The 19,719-nt window shown below is 41.9% G+C and overlaps 1 protein-coding gene across 1 annotated transcript in view; it reads right to left on the bottom strand.

Moving 5' to 3' along the window:
* Positions 1–5,298: 5,298 nt before the first annotated feature.
* LOC124722336 overlaps positions 5,299–19,719 on the bottom strand; it is a 170,638-nt gene continuing 156,217 nt past the window's right edge. The window contains exon 6 of the mRNA XM_047247511.1: positions 5,299–5,539. Within this exon, the coding sequence (XP_047103467.1) occupies positions 5,299–5,539 (241 nt within the window). The remainder of the gene's footprint in view (positions 5,540–19,719) is intronic.

Genomic DNA, 19,719 nt, shown 5'->3' with positions numbered 1-19,719 from the left:
CAATTTTCCCATGCGGGGGAGATTCAGCGGTGACAGCAGAGGTGACAGTTTCCCAGTCCGCCTTGTTTAAAGCCCATCTGGACAGGCGTCCGTGGGCCTGACAATGGGGCAGTGACAGCAAGTTGGGGAAGTGGTCACTACCACACAGGTCGTAATGTGCTCTTCAGTGGATAAATGGGACAAGTCCTGGGCTGCAAATTGATAAATCAATGGCTGACTAACTGCCTTGAGCCACACTGAAATGTGTGGCAGCTCCACTATTTAAGAGGCAGAGGTCGAACTGAGACAGTAAAGTTTCGATATCTTTGCCTCGGCCAGTAAGCATGGTGCTACACCATAAGGGGTTATGGGCGTTGAAATTTCCCAAAATTAGGAAAGGTTTAAGGAGTTGATCAATCACTGCAGTTAATACATTCAGGGATACTACACCATCTGGAGAAAGATATACATTGCAGACAGTTATTTCCTGCGTCGTCCTTCTTTTGACAGCTACAGCTTCAAGAGGGGTTTGAAGGGGCACAGGTTCCATACAAACTGACTTTAGCACATAAACGCAAACTCCACCTGACACTGTATTACAGTCACTATGGTTCCTGTAGTGTCCCTTATAGCCGTGGAGGGCAGGGGTCTGCATTACTGGGAACCAGGTTTCCTGGAGGGCAATGCAGAAAGCAAGTGTAAAGCTTAACAGTTGCTGTAGCTTAGCTAAGTGGTGGAAAAAAACCGCCGCAATTCCACTGGAGGATGATGTGATCATGAGAGTGGGACGGCATTGAACATTCAATGAGGCAGTTTACACCTCATGGTCACCTCCTACCACCGAGTTTTTGCCTGAGCAGTCTATATCCAATTTGTCTGAGGGTCCTGCGAGATCTAGGTGCTCTGTGGACGCCAGAACCTCCACCTCATCCACAGAAGCTGAGCATGGAGGTAGCGGTGGTGTGGGTTCCACCAAAATTCCCTTGGTCTTGGGGACCTTCTTTTTGGATTTTTCTCACTGTTCCTTGTGTTTCCCTGGCTGATTCAGTCTCCTGGACTGAGGATGAGCGTGAATCCCTGCGACCAGCTACTTTTGGGCTCTTCTGCCACTGGCAGGTGTTATCTTTCCCACTAGCAGAAACCTGGGAAGGGAGTGACCCAAGGGACCCCTTCCTAGCGAGAGCAGCCAAAGAAGTTGTACGCTTCTCCGGCTTAGAAGTGGGGACGTACGTCCCCGATGGTTGGGGAGCGGGGTGTTGCTCCTGAAGTAGGTGGTGCAGGAGCAACAGGGAGGGAAGTGCGCACCACCATCAAGGGGGCAGGTGTAGTCTTCTGGCTCTGAGAGGTGACTGGGGTAGGCAGAGCTGATAGGGCTAGAAGGCGTTCAAATTTCCTCTTAGCCTCAGTGTAGGTCAGTCGGTCCAGGGACTTGTACTCCATGATTTTCCTTTCTTTCTGGAGAATCCTGCAGTCTGGTGAGCAAGGCGAATGGTGCTCTCCACAGTTGACACAGATGAGAGGCGGGGCACATGGAGTATTGGGATGTGATGGGCGTCCACAACCTTGACATGTGACGCTGGAAGTACAGTGGGAAGACATATGACCCAACTTCCAACATTTAAAGCTCTGTATTGGGGGAGGGATATAGGGTTTTACATCACAGTGGTAGACCATTACCTTGTCCTTCTTGGGTAATGTATCACCCTCGAAGGCCAAGATGAAGGCACTGGTGGCAACCTGCTTATCCCTTGGACCCCAGTGGACACGCCGAACGAAATGTACACCTCGACGTTCTACATTGACGCGCATCTCATCGTCGGTCTGCAAAAGAATGTCCCTGTATAATATGATACCCTGGACCACATTTAAGCTCTTATGGGGTGTGATGGTTACAGAAACATCTCCCAGCTTGTCACAAGTGAGTAACACCAGTGACTGCGCAGACGATGCTGTTTTGATCAAGACTGACCCAGATCTCATTTTGGACAAGCCCTCCACATCCCCAAACTAGTCCTCTAAATGCTCAACAAAAAACTGAAGATTCATCGTCATGAAAGATTCCCCATCAGTTCTCGATCATACAAGGTACTGGGGCGAATAAGAGCCGCCGCCATCCTTAGCCTGACGTTCCTCCTATGGTGTGGCCAGGAAAGGGAACGATTTGAGGTCGTACTTGTGTGCATTAAATTGAGCCCGTGAACGCTTAGAGACTGCTGGTGTTTGACCACCAGGAACTCCTAATGAAGTAACTCTTCTATTAGGACTTACGTGACAGCTCTTCGTGATTAGAACATTTCCAGATTATTGCATTCCATGTCTCATCGACGATGCCACCATTAGCGACAGAAAAAAAGTTCGGATCGTGGAAATATGCGGAACGAAAAAGGCCGTGCACTTTTGAAAGGAACTATTCCAGTATTCGCGTGTAGGAAACTCATGGAAAGTGTAGATCTCGATGGCCAAAAATGGATATTCCTCTTCCCGAATGCCTGTCCAGTGTATTACCAACAACACAGATGCGGCTGTAACATTTGGTGTACTCAATAGACAATAAATGCAATAAGGTGAAATACAAAAAATGTTACTAGTTTTCTCATACTTGTTACCCAGTTACTGTACACCTACTAATTTTCAAATTTTTGGCCTCCTTGGAAGTGGAATACTCGATTTGCTCGTATGGTACTCTAGCCAGAACTGGACTGAATACGAGCGGCGGATTAACGAACATTGGTCTGTTACATCTCCTTTACTGAATGTGGTTTTTGGGTGGTTTTCTACGTTCTTTCAGGCAAATGTTGGGCTGGCCCCAATCTCAGTTTCCGAGAATACGATACACAAACAGCTGAAATGCGGTTAATATACAGAACAAAGCTACGTGGCGGAAAATACTACTCTTCCGTAGGGTAACTGACGGCTCTGGCGACAGAAGGGGCATAAAGTCACAAAGATAATCCACACATATTTAAAAAATGGATGTATATATGCTTGTATGTTCCACATCTCCTCTTAAACCACTGGATCAGTTTCGACCTAACCTCGTACACATACCACATACTGTTTGGAGAGAACTTCTGCGAGGGTAAGAGCAGACAACCTATCAAAGGGATGGCGATGGGGGTGAAAACTAAGTGTAGCCAACAACGTGCGAATACCCAGATTTTATTCATCCAGTATCTGAGAATGAGAGTATTTTGTGACTTGAAACGAACTTTAAACACAATTTCAAACCATTATGGAAGTTTTCCTCCCTGACAACACTAAAAAATGATGGAAGGAAGTTTGTCACTTACTACATTTTCACTGTTCAAGGAGTAAGACTGTCACATCAGGCACGACTTTTAATTTATTACTTCTTTAATACTAACTGTATTCACGACACATTTTGCAGACAGTATTCACATATACCACTGTATGTACCTGCAAAATTGAATCACTCTACGAGAAACAGTTCATGAGATATGATTTCATAAACACTGATTTGCTCGAAAACGAAACTGCAGGGCAGAATTCACTAGAGATACACTATGTGATCAAAACTATACGGACACCCCCTAAAAGACACGTTTCTCATATTAGGTGCATTGTGCTGCCACCTACTGCCAGGTACTACCTCAGTACTCATTAGACATCGTGAGAGAGCAGAACGGGGCGCTCTGCGGAACTCACGGACTTCGAACGTGGTCAGGTGATTGGGTGTCACGCGAGATTTCCACACTCCTAAACAGCCCTAGGTCCACTGTTTTCGATGTGATAGTGCAGTGGAAATGTGAAGGGATACGTACATCACACAAGCATACAGGCCAACCTCGTCTGTTGACTGACAGAGACCGCCGACAGTTGAAGAGGTTCATAATGTGTAATAGGCAGACATCTATCCAGACCATCACACAGGAATTCCAAACTGCATCTGGATCCATTGCAAGTACTATGCCAGTTAGGTGGGAGGTGAGAAAACCTGAATTTCATGGTCGAGCAGCTGCTCAGAAGCCACACATCATGCAGGTAAATGCCAAACAACGTCTCGCTTGGTGTAAGGAGCGTATACATTGGACGATTGCACAGTGGAAAAGCGTTGTGTGGAGTGACGAATCACGGTACACAATGTGGTGATCCGACAACAGTGTGTGGGTATAGTGAATGCCCAGTGAACATCATCTGCTAGCGTGTGTAGTGCCAACGGTAAAATTAGGAGGCGGTGGTGTTATGGTGTGATTGTGTTTTTGATGGAAGGGGCTTGCACCCCTTGTTGTTTTGCGTGGCACTATCACAGCACAGGCCTACAGTGATGTCTTAAGCATCTTCTTGCTTCCCACTGTTGAAGAGAAATTTGGGGAAGGCGATTGCATCTTTCACCATGATCGAGCACCTGTTCATAATGCACGACCTGTGGCGGAGTGGTTGCACGACAATAACATCCCTGTAATGGACTGGCCTGCACGGAGTCCTGACCTGAATCCTATGGAACACCCCTGCCAGGCCTTACCGACCGACATCGATACCTCTCCTCAGTGCAGCACTCTGTGAAGAATGGGCTTAAATTATCCAAGAAACCCAGCAGCACCTGATTGAAAGTATGGCTGCGAGAGTGGAAGCTGTCATCAAGGCTAGGGGTAGGCCAACACCATATTGAATTCCAGCATTCCCGATGGAGGGAGCCACGAACTTGTCAGTCATTTTCAGCCATGTGTCAGGATACTTTTGATCACATAGTGTACAGGGTAACTGTGGGTACAAATATGTCTAAAATATATTAAATGTGTGTTAAATATATGTGGCATGTGCGTATGCCAGCAAATCGGTCGATAAAGAAACTCCACCGAAACCTCTGAATCGATTTCAACCAAACTTGGTACACATATTACTTACTACTCGTGTCTGGAAAGTAATGCTGTGGGGATAAAAAATAGCAACCTCCAATCGGGGTAGGCGTGATAAGGTGAAAAGAGTAGGTGGAGGAGGAGATGGACAGAGGAGGTAGGGCAGATGGACTGAGAGAGTGTGTAGGAGTAGATGGACGAGGGGGAAGGAGCAGATGGAAAGGCAGGTGAGGAACAGACGGACACAGGGGGAAGAAGCAGATGGATGGAGGGAGTGGGGTGGAAGAGATGGACAGAGAGTGGGGGAAAGAAGAGATGGACAGAGAGAGGGGGAAATAAGAGATGGATAGAGAGAGGGGGAAAGAAGAGATGGATAGAGAGAGCGAGAAAAAAAGAGATGGACTTAAGATTTGAATAAATACATACCCGGTCAATGCCCAGTACTAAGCTAGTATAAAATAAAATGGCAAATCATGAAAAATCCCATACCCTGGGACGAAAATTAGGAAAGAGAGACTGAAGTAGATAGAGCTAGAAATATTTCCTCGAACTCGGACCTGAGTTGCTCGATGCAGGCGATGAGGCAGGCGAGCGGGATGCCTGCAATGGCTATGAGGAATGCCGGTGCCACCGACATGATGCGGATGCTCTCCGCCTCTCCCGCCTGCAGACAGGGCGGCCGCGGCGGGTGCCAGATGCGCTCCTGGTAGTTCAGCAGCCCACTCTCCCACACTTTGCGTAGCCTGCAGCATGCGTCCATCTCTTCTCTTTCCAGGTGCCTAAATAACTCATCTACATGACACAATAGAGCTTTTATACATCAAACACCGAGATCATTAGCATACGCTACAGCATAACACAGACCTAACATTGATTCTGGAAGTCTGGTGGCATAGAAAATTTTCCTCACTAGCATTTGCTCGACAAGGACAGCGAAGAGGCTGGCCAAAGGTTTCTCACATCCATTGACCTGGCATAAATTCCACGCCTATTTGACATTTCTTCTATTCATAGAACGATAGCATGGAACGTTGCTGCTTTGGATCTCTCTCTTCAAACGAAATGTTTTGCTCAATGGCACCATGTGTAGCTAAGAACGACTGGGTGATTCAAGGACTCATTGACACTGTTTCCTTCACACTGAGTTGTTGCTGTATGTTCACAAACATTTCGTCATGGTAAGATTTACCCTGAAACAAAATACTGGCAACGTCTAAGTAGTGTATCAGTGTGGGTAGATAATGATAACACCCAAGGTAATGAGGTAAGACTTCCGAGAATTCCCAGCCCCATCCACGCTCCCTAGATGAGGCCAGCAGGTGTCCACCTAGACCCCAAATTGGCGGGAAAATGAAACTGACATTTGTCAAGTTAACTCCCATGCCTAGAATGGCAGGAAAAAAGACGTCACCCATCGACTGTGAGAGTCATACCTTATTTAAGGCTCTAAGCCAATTGCATGAATAAAAAATGGCGGGAAACCCCTCCCACCCCGTAAGTCAGTAAGAATAAACCTCCCCCATCCTTTTGCTAGTTATAAATCCAATTGCATGAGCCTCGTCATCCTTGTTCTGTATGCAGTAGTGAAAGGATCCTCATAAGGTGCCATCAGCGAGAGAGACCAGCCACCAGCCAGAAAAAAGGAAGAACACCATCTGTAAGTATTTGTCCATCCATTATTATTATTACAGTTACGTATTAATTTATATTCTCTGTGTCTATACTTACAGTTTGATATTTTTTCCAACAGCACAACACGCCCTTGATGTGACGCTAGCAGAAATGCTGGAAAAGGACTCGCAAGAGTTTCACTTAGTACTGTCTGCACTACCACAGAAGCCCACAGTCGGCGTTCCAAATTTAACCTAGTATTCTCTACTACCACAATTGCAGCTGTCTGAACTTCCTCAGTTAAATGCTACGAGAATCCTATCCAACACTACCTATAATCTGACTTCTAGTGGGTCTAAACATATAAACTTTGGCCTAGCACCTGATAGCGACTTTGACATAGTAACTGAAGTGGAAAATGTCGAATGCCTTGATTCTATAGTACAGTATATATAATATGAGTGGGGATTTGCAGTATGACGGATTACATTGAGAGGAAGATGATGTGTTCGCCACACACTCCTATCAAAGGCCATATGTTTGGAAGGAAGGTATTCATAGCATGTATGGAGAAATGGTGCTGGAACTAACTTCAGAATCGATTTACATTAAACATTCTAGTGTCGTGATTTTGTGTGAACTATACTGCACGTTAACAATGGTGACTGACAATGAGCCATTGGTATCTGTATGTTAACAGCTGCCTATTATGACTGAAGATTATGTATGCAAGCACAGTGTAAAAATGAGTCAAATAGAATTCAGTGTATAAATTTCTGTGTCCATCCAGCGCCAAAGAATTCAAGTGTTAACTCCAAAAACATAAAATCTATATAACTGGAATTTATGGACAGAGTACCCAATATGTAGTGCTGAATCTGATTCAGGTCGAATTTAAGCCATACAAAAAATATTGCAGAACAGAATGACCATAAATTTATATCAATATATTCGTGTACATACGTAAATAATAATAATAATAATATTTTCCTACAAAATTGTTCCTAGTTCCTCCATACTGTCTTTGAAATGTTTTATGGCCACAGCTCAATGGAGGGGGAGAGAAACAATAGCAGTGATATCAAGTGACACACGTTAAACAATTACAAATACATTCATACTAAGTCACGTGCTCCAGCAATATTGCGATCATCGCTGCCACAGCTATGTCCTATAGCGGCTTACTGCAATGATTGCACTTATGTCAGTAAGTGCAGTAAGCAGCACTTGACAGGCAATGAAGCTGACACATGCAGAGGTCAGCACCCACATATGCCCTCATGGATTAACAAGTACACCAGCTGCCTACACTCACACATACCTTAGAGAAAGATAACAATTTTACTACTTATCTGACAGTAGCAGCAGTCTATATTCATTTGTGAATTAAGAGTTAGTAAATAGTTGTAGTCACCATGGCTTAGTGGATATAGTGACAGAAATACTTATCCATTACGATACTCCAACCAGCTCAATAAGCTGCACTTAATACACATATAATTTTTCTGTAGGAAAGAAAGGGAGACTGATAAATCTTTTTCATTTTTTTGTTTATTCTGACTGTAGAACCCATCGAATTGTTTTTAGTGAGAGCAAAGATAATATAAATTATTTGTTGTTGTTGTTAAATGTTACATATACTGTTGCTAATATTATATACAGGGTGAGTCACATAAGATGTAACATCCTTTTTATTTCGTCAACGGTTACACATATGAGAACGCGCTTTTCTGCAAATGTTAGTGTCGAGGGGAACGTATTTTTTTGTTTGGTTAATGTTTTTAGCGCTCGTATCAACGGAGATATTAAAGCAAGTACATTTTTCTTAAATGGAACTTTATACTTTATATATCTGCATTCGACAGCTCTTGAAAAGAAAGTTAGTGATATAACGTTTGTTAATGTTGACGTTGAAACCTGTCTTAAAAAAATTCGAAAAATGTCCTAGAATGTGATAGCAGCGTGCGTGGAAACGGCATTTACGCGTTTCGATATGTGTACTCGTTTACGAAATAAAAGGGGTGCTACGTATAATGTGACTCACCCTGTATATTTGCAATGGATGATACATCGTTCACCCAGTAGTATGAGGTCTCTCAAAGTGTCAACATGCCAAAAGGCATAGCAACACCTCCTGTTGCAAGGCCTGTAAGGCAGCCCTCATGCTGCTGAATAACAATGTAGTTGTAAAAAAAAAGAAAATAAAAGTGTAGCTCAATTTTTTCATTTCTCCTTGCAGATCAGGTGATGTCACCTGGCGTGAAGATAATGATGTAAATGTGAGTTACAATTTAAACATCAGCAGTAAGAAACGCATCAGTGTGGGAATGATGTCAGATCATGACTTATTAAGTGGTGGTTTTGGAAAATTCATTATATAGTGACACAAAATTATAGTAGCCCTGGATGAGTGGACTCGCCTGTGAGATAACAGTGGAAATCGCTACCATGTTCCACAGAAATACTCACTCTCCTTCAGCGACATTTTGTGATCATATGATCTCTGCAAGGAACTTCCCACAAGGAATTAAACTGTTTAACGAGAGAGAGAGAGTACACTTATCTACAAGAGCATTCTTTAAGAAATCTAATGCATATCATCTACGTCATCCAACATGATCTAGAGCTAGACAGTCGACTAAGTTGGCAACCGTACAACGATGAGCCAAAACATTATGACCACATTCCTAGCATGTTCTTCCACTTTCAAACACAGCACAACAGAGATTCTGCCGGACATACATTCTACAAGTCGTTGACAGGATTCCAGACTTATGTGCCACCAGATGTCTGCACACAGGTCGAGTAATGCCGCAAATTACTAGATGATGATTTACAGAAATGCAACTGGCTCCCGATGTACGCCCTTTGTAAAAACCACTTATAGCCATGGATTTCCGCATTTACGGCCCCTATCTTCGCTATAATGACTGCACATTCATCTCTCCTGCGCTTACAGTCTTTCCTTACTGCGTCATATGCCCACGACACAACCAGGAGGCATTCAACCTCTGAGTGGGCAGTTGTAATAATGTTTTGGCTCATTAATATATATGTGCTGATTGTATGAGAAAATTTGGGGAAAACTTTGGAGTCAGCGTGCAAACACTTCCTCTATCAGAAGAAACCATTGTTCAAGATTAATATTCACGAAGAAACCATTATTCGACATTAAGATTCACGATGTACATCAATACATGTAAAAACGGGTGACCCAACTCTGCCAGATGTATTTACAGGACTACATTTGTATTTAAGTATGTTCATATACTCTGCTATATGTAAGAGTTTATAAATAAAAAAACAAAAGTGTAAGAGCTGTACGTGTGCGTTTTTTATTTCTCTACAAACTTCCTCCGATGATACTGAAAACCAGAACTATGGATCACTCCTTCCAGATAATATACATGCTGTAATTATTGGACTGTCTGACTACAGGAAGGCTAATGTTATTATGACATTGTTAACACATCCCGAGGGATTGTGCTTCGAGCATGTACATATATTTTCAAAAACATTGTTTCTGCTAAAATACAAGCAATTAGAAGAGATTTTACACAGCAACAATGGCTTAATCTACCAGTCTTGAGTGAAAGCAGTGACATACAGCCACCTGAAAAAGTAATGCTAACACTGTATACATATTGACAATTTTCAGCGGAAAACCAGTATCAAATAATGAAATATTTTTGTTTCAGCTGCCATATCAAGGCTGGTGTCTTTTATATAAACTAAACATATTCCAGGATTGAGAAACAGTTGGTAAGGAATAACCTGAACCTTATTGTCACATTTTAAACAGGAGAATATGAATTTGAAACATTTACAAGCGCTTGTAAGAACCGTCATGACATTCAGTGAATTTATTACCATATGCAGGGAGTGCTGGAATAATATGCAGTATGGCTTCCTGGTTATTGATAAAATGGAAAAATTGAATCACGGGCAATATAGATGAAACTCCTAGGAGTTTATGCTTAAAAGACAGTTGTCATTACATTATAGACTATGGAAAAATTCGCATGCATGCAGTGCACTCATTATGAGCGGGCAAAGCATAGGCCAAACATACATTTACACGTTAATACACAAATCCAGGCAATAAAAATTGAAAATATCAACCAAAGTCTTCGCTGTCATCTATGGAAATGCAAACATTGGTGTGAAAATGGTAACTGTAGAGGTCCAAGAAATGGAAAAAAATTAGAAATTATAAACAACTCTTCTTGTAGCTATGAAGCTCAGAAAGAAAGCAATGAATCCCTTCTAAGGTTAATCAATGTAGTAAATACGAAGGTTGATGAGATTGAAGGAGTTTTAGACATATGAAGAGAAAAACCCACATAAGACTATATAAGATGTGTATTCTGTCAAACTCCAAGGTCAGTTTAGTCTGTAGCAGCATGTCAATAAAGCAGTCATAAATTACGATTATTAAAATTAGAGCAGTTGGGGCGACATCAGTCTCTCTCTGAAATGTTTGAAACAGTAACAAAAAGGATTAAACAGCTCTCACACATGGCAGATGGAGGCAGCAGAGGAGGAGGAGGAGGGGGACGAGGAGGAGACGAAGAAGAAGAAGAAGTATGTTCAAGTGCTACTACCAATTACGTAAACTGTCACAGTGTTAACGAAAGAGATGCGACTAATGAGATGAGCTGGGATCAGCCTTGGAACTAACTTTCTTAAAAAACCTCGAACCCTGAGAAGTATTTGTCAAAAGAGAAACGAACGTATGACGAAACACTATGCATGACAAACAGGCAAAACAACATCCCACAAGAATGAATAAAAGGTTCAAACAGTAGGAAATACATCAATGTTGTTAGGCCCACATTAGATGGTGTTCATAGAGCAGATGGAGGCATCGACATTCAGCATAAGAGACTGAGGAATCTACTTCAACACATACTACAATGACTCTAACAAAGTAATAGAACAGCTCACACGAATGATGTGACACCAATAATTTCAGAGCTTTGAGGAAGACGCATTATTGAATAATAATTATGGAGATGATGGTGCAAGAACTCCACAAATTGTTATTCAAAATATTTCCGTTTAGATGTATCACAATACAAGGTTTGGATGCTTTGTGGCAGGCAGACCTCGTAGATGTGAGACAGTATTCAAGGGTGAAAAAAGGGTTCAAATACATTTTAGTAGTGATAGGTACATATTCCAAATTTGTCAGGACCCTCCCTGTGAAAGCAGATACTGAGTAGGAGGTTGCACAGATGTTTGAACGAAAGATGCAGATGAGGATGACAATGGAAGCATATATTACAATGGGTGTTTCAAGATGGTAATGGAGCGATATGAAATAAACCAATCCTTGACATTCTCTCATATGAAGGTGAGTATTGTGAAACATTTGAACAGAACAACAAAAAAACCATATGTGGAAATGACTTAAACTTCATGGTAATACAAGTGGCTGGATATTCTCCCACATATAATTGAGCAGTATAACCGAACATCATTTGTCTAAAGTGAGGCCAATTGATATTCATGATAATGACGTTCTAAATATAATATACAATAGTACTGAGACTGTGGATACACACAAGCAGAATTTCAATATAGGTGATTTAGTATGTATTTCAAGATACAAGACTGCATTTGAGACGTCTTACCTGTCAAACTGGTCAACGAAGATATTTACAGTTACCAAAATGCAACGAACTAACCCAAGGAGTTACATCTTAAAGGACAGCGAAGATGAGAGAATTGCTGGGAGTTTTTACACAAAAGAGTTATGGGAAGGCCCTGGACCGGATTTGTTTCTGATACAGTATGTTATCAAACATTGAGGGAACAATGCTTTAGTTACATGTCTCGGCACCCCATCGCTGCATAACAGTTGGGTAAATGCTCTCAATTTGATATATAACAGGGTGTGCAAACCTCAAACAGTGATTAGCATGAGTGCTAGGTAGCATATAAAGGTGGTAGCAGTATTCTCAATAAGGTGTCAGTTGCACTGTACAACCCTAGACATATCTACTGTGGACCTGGAACGAAGCTGACAACTGTCTATCTTGTGGAGGGAAGGAGGTTAATTTACTGGAATAGCCCCGTAAAGAAGATGAGTTAGTTCACACGGCAAATGTAGGTTTGGCAGGACGTCAAGCTACCGATCGAATTTTAGCTGATAAGGTCACGAAAATACACCAAAGAGAGAGACAGGTATACGACAACATATTGTAGCATTCATAGTTGATGAAGCAATACGCACCAAATTCAAACTGGATGCTGGGATAAGTTCCTGACATTTTATGAATGCTGCTAATTGTACGTCAAAGGAGATGAAAAAGAAAAAAAACATTGGGATATTTAAAAAATCAGCGGTTGCAGCAGCTAAAAGTGCCTTGATGCAGAAACAGCTAAGAAGAAGAACACATTCTGAAAAACCTAGGCCTCTGCCAATCCCTAAGACATTTGTTGAAATTATCCTAAACCTAGTTCCATCACTTCCCAGGCTGTTGGCTATTCATTCTCTAGCAGGAGGGACAGTGTTCATACCCTGAAAAGTGGAGAATCCATCAAATACAGAGGGGGAACTAAAAGAGGCTAAAAGGCATAATGGATTGAGGGAGGCCATCACTATTGGGAAAGGACTACTTAAAACCATACTAAAAGGGACCTGGTCTGTTTACAAAAATAAAAGTCTCCTAGCAGTACTACCAGACACACCGCTTACAAATACAGATCTGCATAAATTCGACAAAAAATTCAATATACCGAGTTTCTGTGTAGTGTTTATGCAGAATACGTATCCCAAGACAATGTGGATATCCAAAAACTTAGGATTATACATTTAGATGTTGAAAGATGATTTGGTACCCACTGGGTTGCAAGCAGCTGCATAGGCATAAGGTGTAAAGCATAAAACTTAAGCACACAGCCAACAGTACATAAATTTGCAATGGAAGTACAACTTAATAATGTGGGTGTATTACAAGTTTCTTAAATTAATGCAACTGAAACCCAGCAATGATGTCACTCAATATAACACATTCAGTTCAATATGATTAGGAAATCATTTGTCAGGACTATTTCTCCGACAAGCCCCTTGCTTTACTGATGTTTAATAATAATGATAAAATAAAGATTCTCATTCAACATCAAGATGCTCTAAAAATTCTGAGCAGCGGTTTCCTGTATATGAGAGGGACATTTATGAAGAAGGATGGAAGTTCTCCGGTAGCATTCTGGCTTACACATAATGTGTTTGTCTTTGTGTTCGAAGAAATAAGATATAAACTTGATGCTGTCGAGGTCAACCACACAAGAAATATTGGAATCACATTGATCCTCAACTTCGGACTTGAATGGTCTACAGAATCCAGTATGGTTAGTAGATGGGTCAATAAGTAACAACTTAGCGTCTGGCACCCCTTCACGTTGTTTATAATCGACAGATCATCAACAATGTTGAATACGAACTGCTACTGGTTCGATGTGTGACAGGTATTAGCTCGCACATTCAAGGAGAGCAAGAAGAGAATAAGTTTGTGTTTGAGGAATTGGTATGGAAAATGATCCATATTTCTATTACAGATTAGAAGCACCTATAATTTTTAAGTGTGCTGAATTCAGTATTCATTTCCCATTAAGTCTCCATACATGGAAACCTTTCGAATATTCATTTCTACTGACAGCATATAGGCAGTCATGTGCCACTGAAACAGAAACTGAAGATGAACTGCCTCGATTCATTATCTGCTGCTGCAAACATGTGGGAGAGGAAATGTGAAAAATGACTGCAGTGTATGCGACAGTGGTAAGCTAACCACTAGTAGAGTTCAGTTGAACTCTGAATACTACTCATATGATATTCTACAACTTGACTAGGGTAACAACAACATTTCTCTATTATATGATTTGTGCATGATGATTCACTTTTAGTAGTATGAGGGCTGTGAATTTGAATACATGCTCAGGTCACAGCAATTTAAAATAACAGTATCCATTGTTACGACTGACTGCTCAGAGCAAAACAAAAGCACAAAATCGGGACCAATAGGCATCTGTATCGAATTTGAATCCCCACACGACTTTACCTCAAACACTACTGGATACCTAGTATGGCTACATGATTGGGTGATACATTTACACGCCTCTCACTAGGGTTGTACAGTGATATGTACAAATATAATGGTGGTACTTCACATCTGAGACATTTTACGGTGACACCCAAGAGCACAAACATCATTATGGACATGATGGAGACAAAACTGGTTTTATCTGTGCCTCAGGTAATGTAAAAGAACTTTTAAGTTGTGTTACCAATAAATGATACTTTTATAATGCAAAAAGCTTTGTATTATCCCACTCCTCTACCAGTTACAGGTTCCAGGTAATTATTTATCACATGCTGCCAATGGACTTCATCCTTGACTAGAGATGTACTTTTAGATGTCTCTTCTATATGAAACTGGAACTGGCAATGATCGTTTGCTGCCTGTTGCCAAGGACCTATCTTAGCCACTCTGTATGCAGAAAAATGACAATCACAAAATATGAAAACTGAGGCACACCTCATCTGAAGAGTGTACTTTCTTCATGCTCTCTCCCAACCTTTTTATACTAATGGAGACATGCGCGCTGGCTGGCGCGTGTTGCTCATCAGCCACAACTACTGCGGTATGGAGAATGCACCAGCCGCGGCAGAGTAACTTAAGTACAGCACACGCCGCATTAGCAGAAGTGACATTACGAAATATATTATGTTCTTTGACCTGCTCTGCAGCTGTTTGATAAGAGCATTCCATTACCTACATAGTTAAAGCATGCATTAATTATGTCTTCGTGGACGCCCACATTAGGCTGCCGACACTTGGCAAAGCAACAGAAGACACTAAACACCAGCACAGGCAACCACACGTTGCCAAATACACTAAAGCGCCAAGGAAACTGGTATAGGCATGTGTATTCAAATAAATTCAAATAAAGATATATGTAAACAGGAAGAACATGGCGCTGCGGTCCGCAACGGCTAAATAAAGTAGCAAGTGTCTGGCGCAGTTGTTGGATCGGTTACTGCTACTAAAATGGAAGGTTATCAAGATTGAAGTGAGTTTGAACGTGGCGTTTTAGTCGACGCTCGTGCGATGGGAAACAGCATCTCCGAGGTAGCGATGAAGTGAGTATTTTCTCGTACGATCATTTCACGAGTGTACCGTGGATACCAGAAATCCGGTAAAACATCAAATCTCCGATATCGCTGCGGCAGGAAAAAGATCCTGCAAGAACAGGACCAAAGACGACTGAAGAGCATCGTTCAACGTGACAGAAGTGCAACCCTTCCGCAAACTGCTGCAGATTCTAATGCTGGGCCATCAACAAGTGTCAGCGTGCGAACCATTCAATGAAACATCGATATGGGCTTTCGGAGTTGAAGGCGCACTCGTATATCCTTAACAACGGCACGACACAAAACTTCACGCCTCGCCTGGGCCCCGTCAACACCGACATTGGAATACTGATGACTGGAAACACGTTCCCTGGTCGGACGAGTCTCGTTTGAAATTGAATCGAGCGGGTGGACGTGTACGCGTATGGAAACAACCTCATGAATGCATGGACCCCTAAATCTATACTCCATGTTAACAAATTTCTCTTCTTCAGAAACGCTTTCCTTGCCATCGCCACTACATTTTGTATCCTCTCTACTTCGACCATAATTAGATATTGTGCTTTCCAAATAGCAAAACTCATCTACTACTTCAAGTGTCTCATTTCCTAATCTAATTCCTTCAGCATCACCTGATTTAATTCGACTACATTCCATTATCCTCGTTTTGCTTTTGTTGATGTTCATCATATAACCTCCTTTCAAGACAGTCCATTCCCTTCATCTGCTCTTACAGGTTTTTTGCTGTCTCTGACAGAATTGCAATGTCATAGGCAAACCTTGAAGTTTTTATTTCTTCTCTATGGATTTTAATTCCTACTCAAAATTTTTCTTTTGTTTCCTTTACTGCTTGCTCAATATACAGATTGAATAACATTGGGGATAGGCTACAACCCTGTCTCACTCCCTTCCCAACCACTGCTTCCCTTTCATGCCCCTCGACTCTTATAACTGCCATCTGGTTTCTGTAAAGATTGTATATATCCTTTCGCTCCCTCTATTCTATCCCTGCCACCTTCGGAAACTGAAAAAGAGTATTCCAGTGAACATTATCGAAAGCCCATACATGCTATAAACATAGGTTTGCTTTCCTTAATCTATCTTCTAAGATAAGTCGTAGGGTCAGCATAGCCTCCGGTGTTCCAACATTTCTACGGAATCCAAACTGATCTTCCCCGACGTCGGCTTCTACCTGGTTTTCCATTCGTCTGTAGAGAATTCGTGTTAGAATTTTACAGGTGTGGCTTATTATACTAATAGTTCGATAATTTTCACACTTGTCATCACTTGCTTTCTTTGCGATTGGTATTATTATATTCTTCTTTAAGTCTAAAGGTTTTTCGCCTGTCTCATACATATTGCCCACCAGATCTGAGAGTTTCGCAGGGATGGTTCTCCCAAGACTATCAGTAGTTCCAATGGAATGTTGTCTACTCCTGGGGCCTTGTTTCGGCTTATGTCTTTCAGTGCTCTGTCAAATTCTTCACGCAGTATCATATCTCTCATTTCATCTACATCTTCGTCCTCTTCCACTTCCATAACATTGGCCTCAAGTACATCTCCGTTGTATACACCCTCTATATACTACTCTTACGTTTCTGCTTTCCCTTCTTTGCTTAGAACTGATTTTCCATCTTAGCTCTTGATATTCATACAATTGGTTTTCTTTTCTCCAAAGGTCTCTTTAACTTTCCTGTAAGCAGTATCTGTCTTACATCTAGTGATACAAGCTTCTAAATCGTTACATTTGTCCTCTAGCCATCCCTGATTAGCCATTTTTCTCTTCCTATCGATCTCATTTTTGAGACGTTTGGATTCCTTTTTGCCTGCTTCAGTTATTGCGTATTTGTATTTTCTCCTTACGTCAATTAAGCTCAATATCTCTTCTTTTAATCAAGGATTTCTAGTAGCCCTCGTCTTTTACCTACTTAATCCTCTGCTGCCTTCACTATTTCATCTCTCAAACCTACCCATTCTTCTTCTACTGAATTTTTCCTCCGTTTTTGTCAATCTTTCCCGAATGCTGTCTCTGAAACTTTCTACAACCTTTGGTTCTTTCAGTTTATCCAGGTCCTATCTTCTTAAATTCCCACCTTTTCGCAGTTTCTTCAATTTCGATCTACAGTTCATAACCAATAGATTGTGGTCAAAGTCCACATCTGCCCCTGGAAATGTCTTACAGCTTAAAACCTAGCTCCTAAATCTCTGTCTTACCATTATACAATCTATCTGAAATCTTCCAGTGTCTCCAGGCCTCTTCCACGTATACGACGTTCTTTCATGATTCCTAAACCAAGTGTTAGCTATGATTAAGTTATGCTCTATGCAAAATTCTACCAGGCAGCTTCATCTTTCATTCCTTACCCCATTCCATATTCCCCTACTACTTTTCCTTTTCTTCCTTTTCCTACTATCGAATTCAAGTCCCTCATGACTATTAAAATTTCGACTCCCTTCATTATGTGAATAATTTATCTTATCATACACTTCTTCAATCTCTTCGTCATCTGCGGAGCTAGTTGGCATATAAACTTGTACTACTGTGGTAGGTGCGGGCTCCGTGTCTATCTTGGCTACGATAATGCGTGCCCTAGGGAAGAATTACGGCTGTAGTTTCCTCTTGTTTTCAGCCCTTCGCAGTACCAGCACAGCAAGGCCGTTTTGGTTAATGTTACAAGGCCAGATCAGTCAATCATCCAGACCCTTTTCTCCGCAACTACTGAAAAGGCTGCTGCCTGTTTTCAGGAACTACACGTTTGTCTGGCCTCTCAACAGATACCCCTCCCTTGTGGTTGCACATACGGTATGGGTATCTGTATCGCTGAGGCACACAAGCCCTCCCACCAACAGCAAGGTCCATGGTTCATGGGGAGAGGGATTTTCTAAATAAGTATTAGAAATTATTATTATTATTATTATAGGCATCTGCGTTTGTCTTTTCGGAATTGTGAGACAGATTATATTTACCAATACCATTCCATTTTTTTCCTTCCTTTGCAAGTGTACTGGAACTGTCCAGAGGCAGAACTATCGCAACAACACCATGGCCTAACCAGTCGATGATGCATTCTCCCCAAATGGTCTGTCGACAATGTGTTTCCCACACCCATCAATGCATCATTTGCTCAGCCTGGTCCATCATCTGGTCGTTATGATCAACACCGTCACGGTTGCAGTGGTCTGCACCATTGATGGCAAGATCACCATGGCGCAGCATGTAATCATTACCAGGCTCCCCACACATGGTACGTCACTCCAGCTGCTGGGACCAGTTTTCCATCTCCTGATACTAGCCTGCCAGTGCCCTGGATCACCTCATCATCACCCTGGGCTTATTCCAGTCCCCCAGCCCGTCCTAACAAGGAGCACCAGGTAAAGCACACACCTGATTGGAACTATTCTGTTGTTGTAGGCCCTTCTGGGGATCGCAACTTTTCTTAACATGTGACTACCTGTTTTGGAAAGAGAGCTACATGGAATCGTCAACAACCCGTGATATTCCACCACTGAGACTAATAAATTACGTTGGTGCTCATAAGTTCGTAACGTTTTTGTTCTGTATGTTGGTATGGCGCTTGTTATGGGTTTATTTATCGATTGTTACTTTTATTTGTAGTTTACTCTTGCTACTTGAGATTACATATCGTTATTCCATCATTTGAAGGTAGAGAGTGGAGCTGTGGACGGTAGAAAATGGCGTGCCAAGAGGAGAAATCAGAACATTTCCACCATATTCTACTGTCTGAATTCAACAGAGGGAGAAATGCAGTGCGGAGGGTTCAAAAACCTGGCGTATGGGATATAGCATGCCCTAAGTTAAAATCACAAAAATCCCTGGGTGATCAAATGTGCGTCTCTTCTTGCTCATCGTCTGTTGCCTTGAGAACAACACCGACCATTCCTATCCTTTATCCTTACTGGTTACGAGAACTGGTGCCTTTGTGCTAACATAACGAAAATAAAGGAATGGTTGAGCCCAAACGGAGCAGCATATCCTTGTACAAAGAATTGTGTGCATCCACACATCCACAGACGATAATTTTACGCATCGCGTTGAGCAGCGACGACGTGGTGTACTACGAATTGCTTCCCCGAACTGTAACCATCACTGCTGAGATTTATTGTCAAGAACTGAACAGGAGCAACAGCCTATGTAAAGTGATGCTACTCCAT

Source organism: Schistocerca piceifrons, chromosome X, assembly GCF_021461385.2.
Source record: "Schistocerca piceifrons isolate TAMUIC-IGC-003096 chromosome X, iqSchPice1.1, whole genome shotgun sequence".
Taxonomy (NCBI): Eukaryota; Metazoa; Arthropoda; class Insecta; order Orthoptera; family Acrididae; genus Schistocerca; species Schistocerca piceifrons.
The sequence above is the reverse complement of the archived record's forward strand: the minus strand, read 5'-3'. Positions and strand labels throughout refer to the sequence as shown.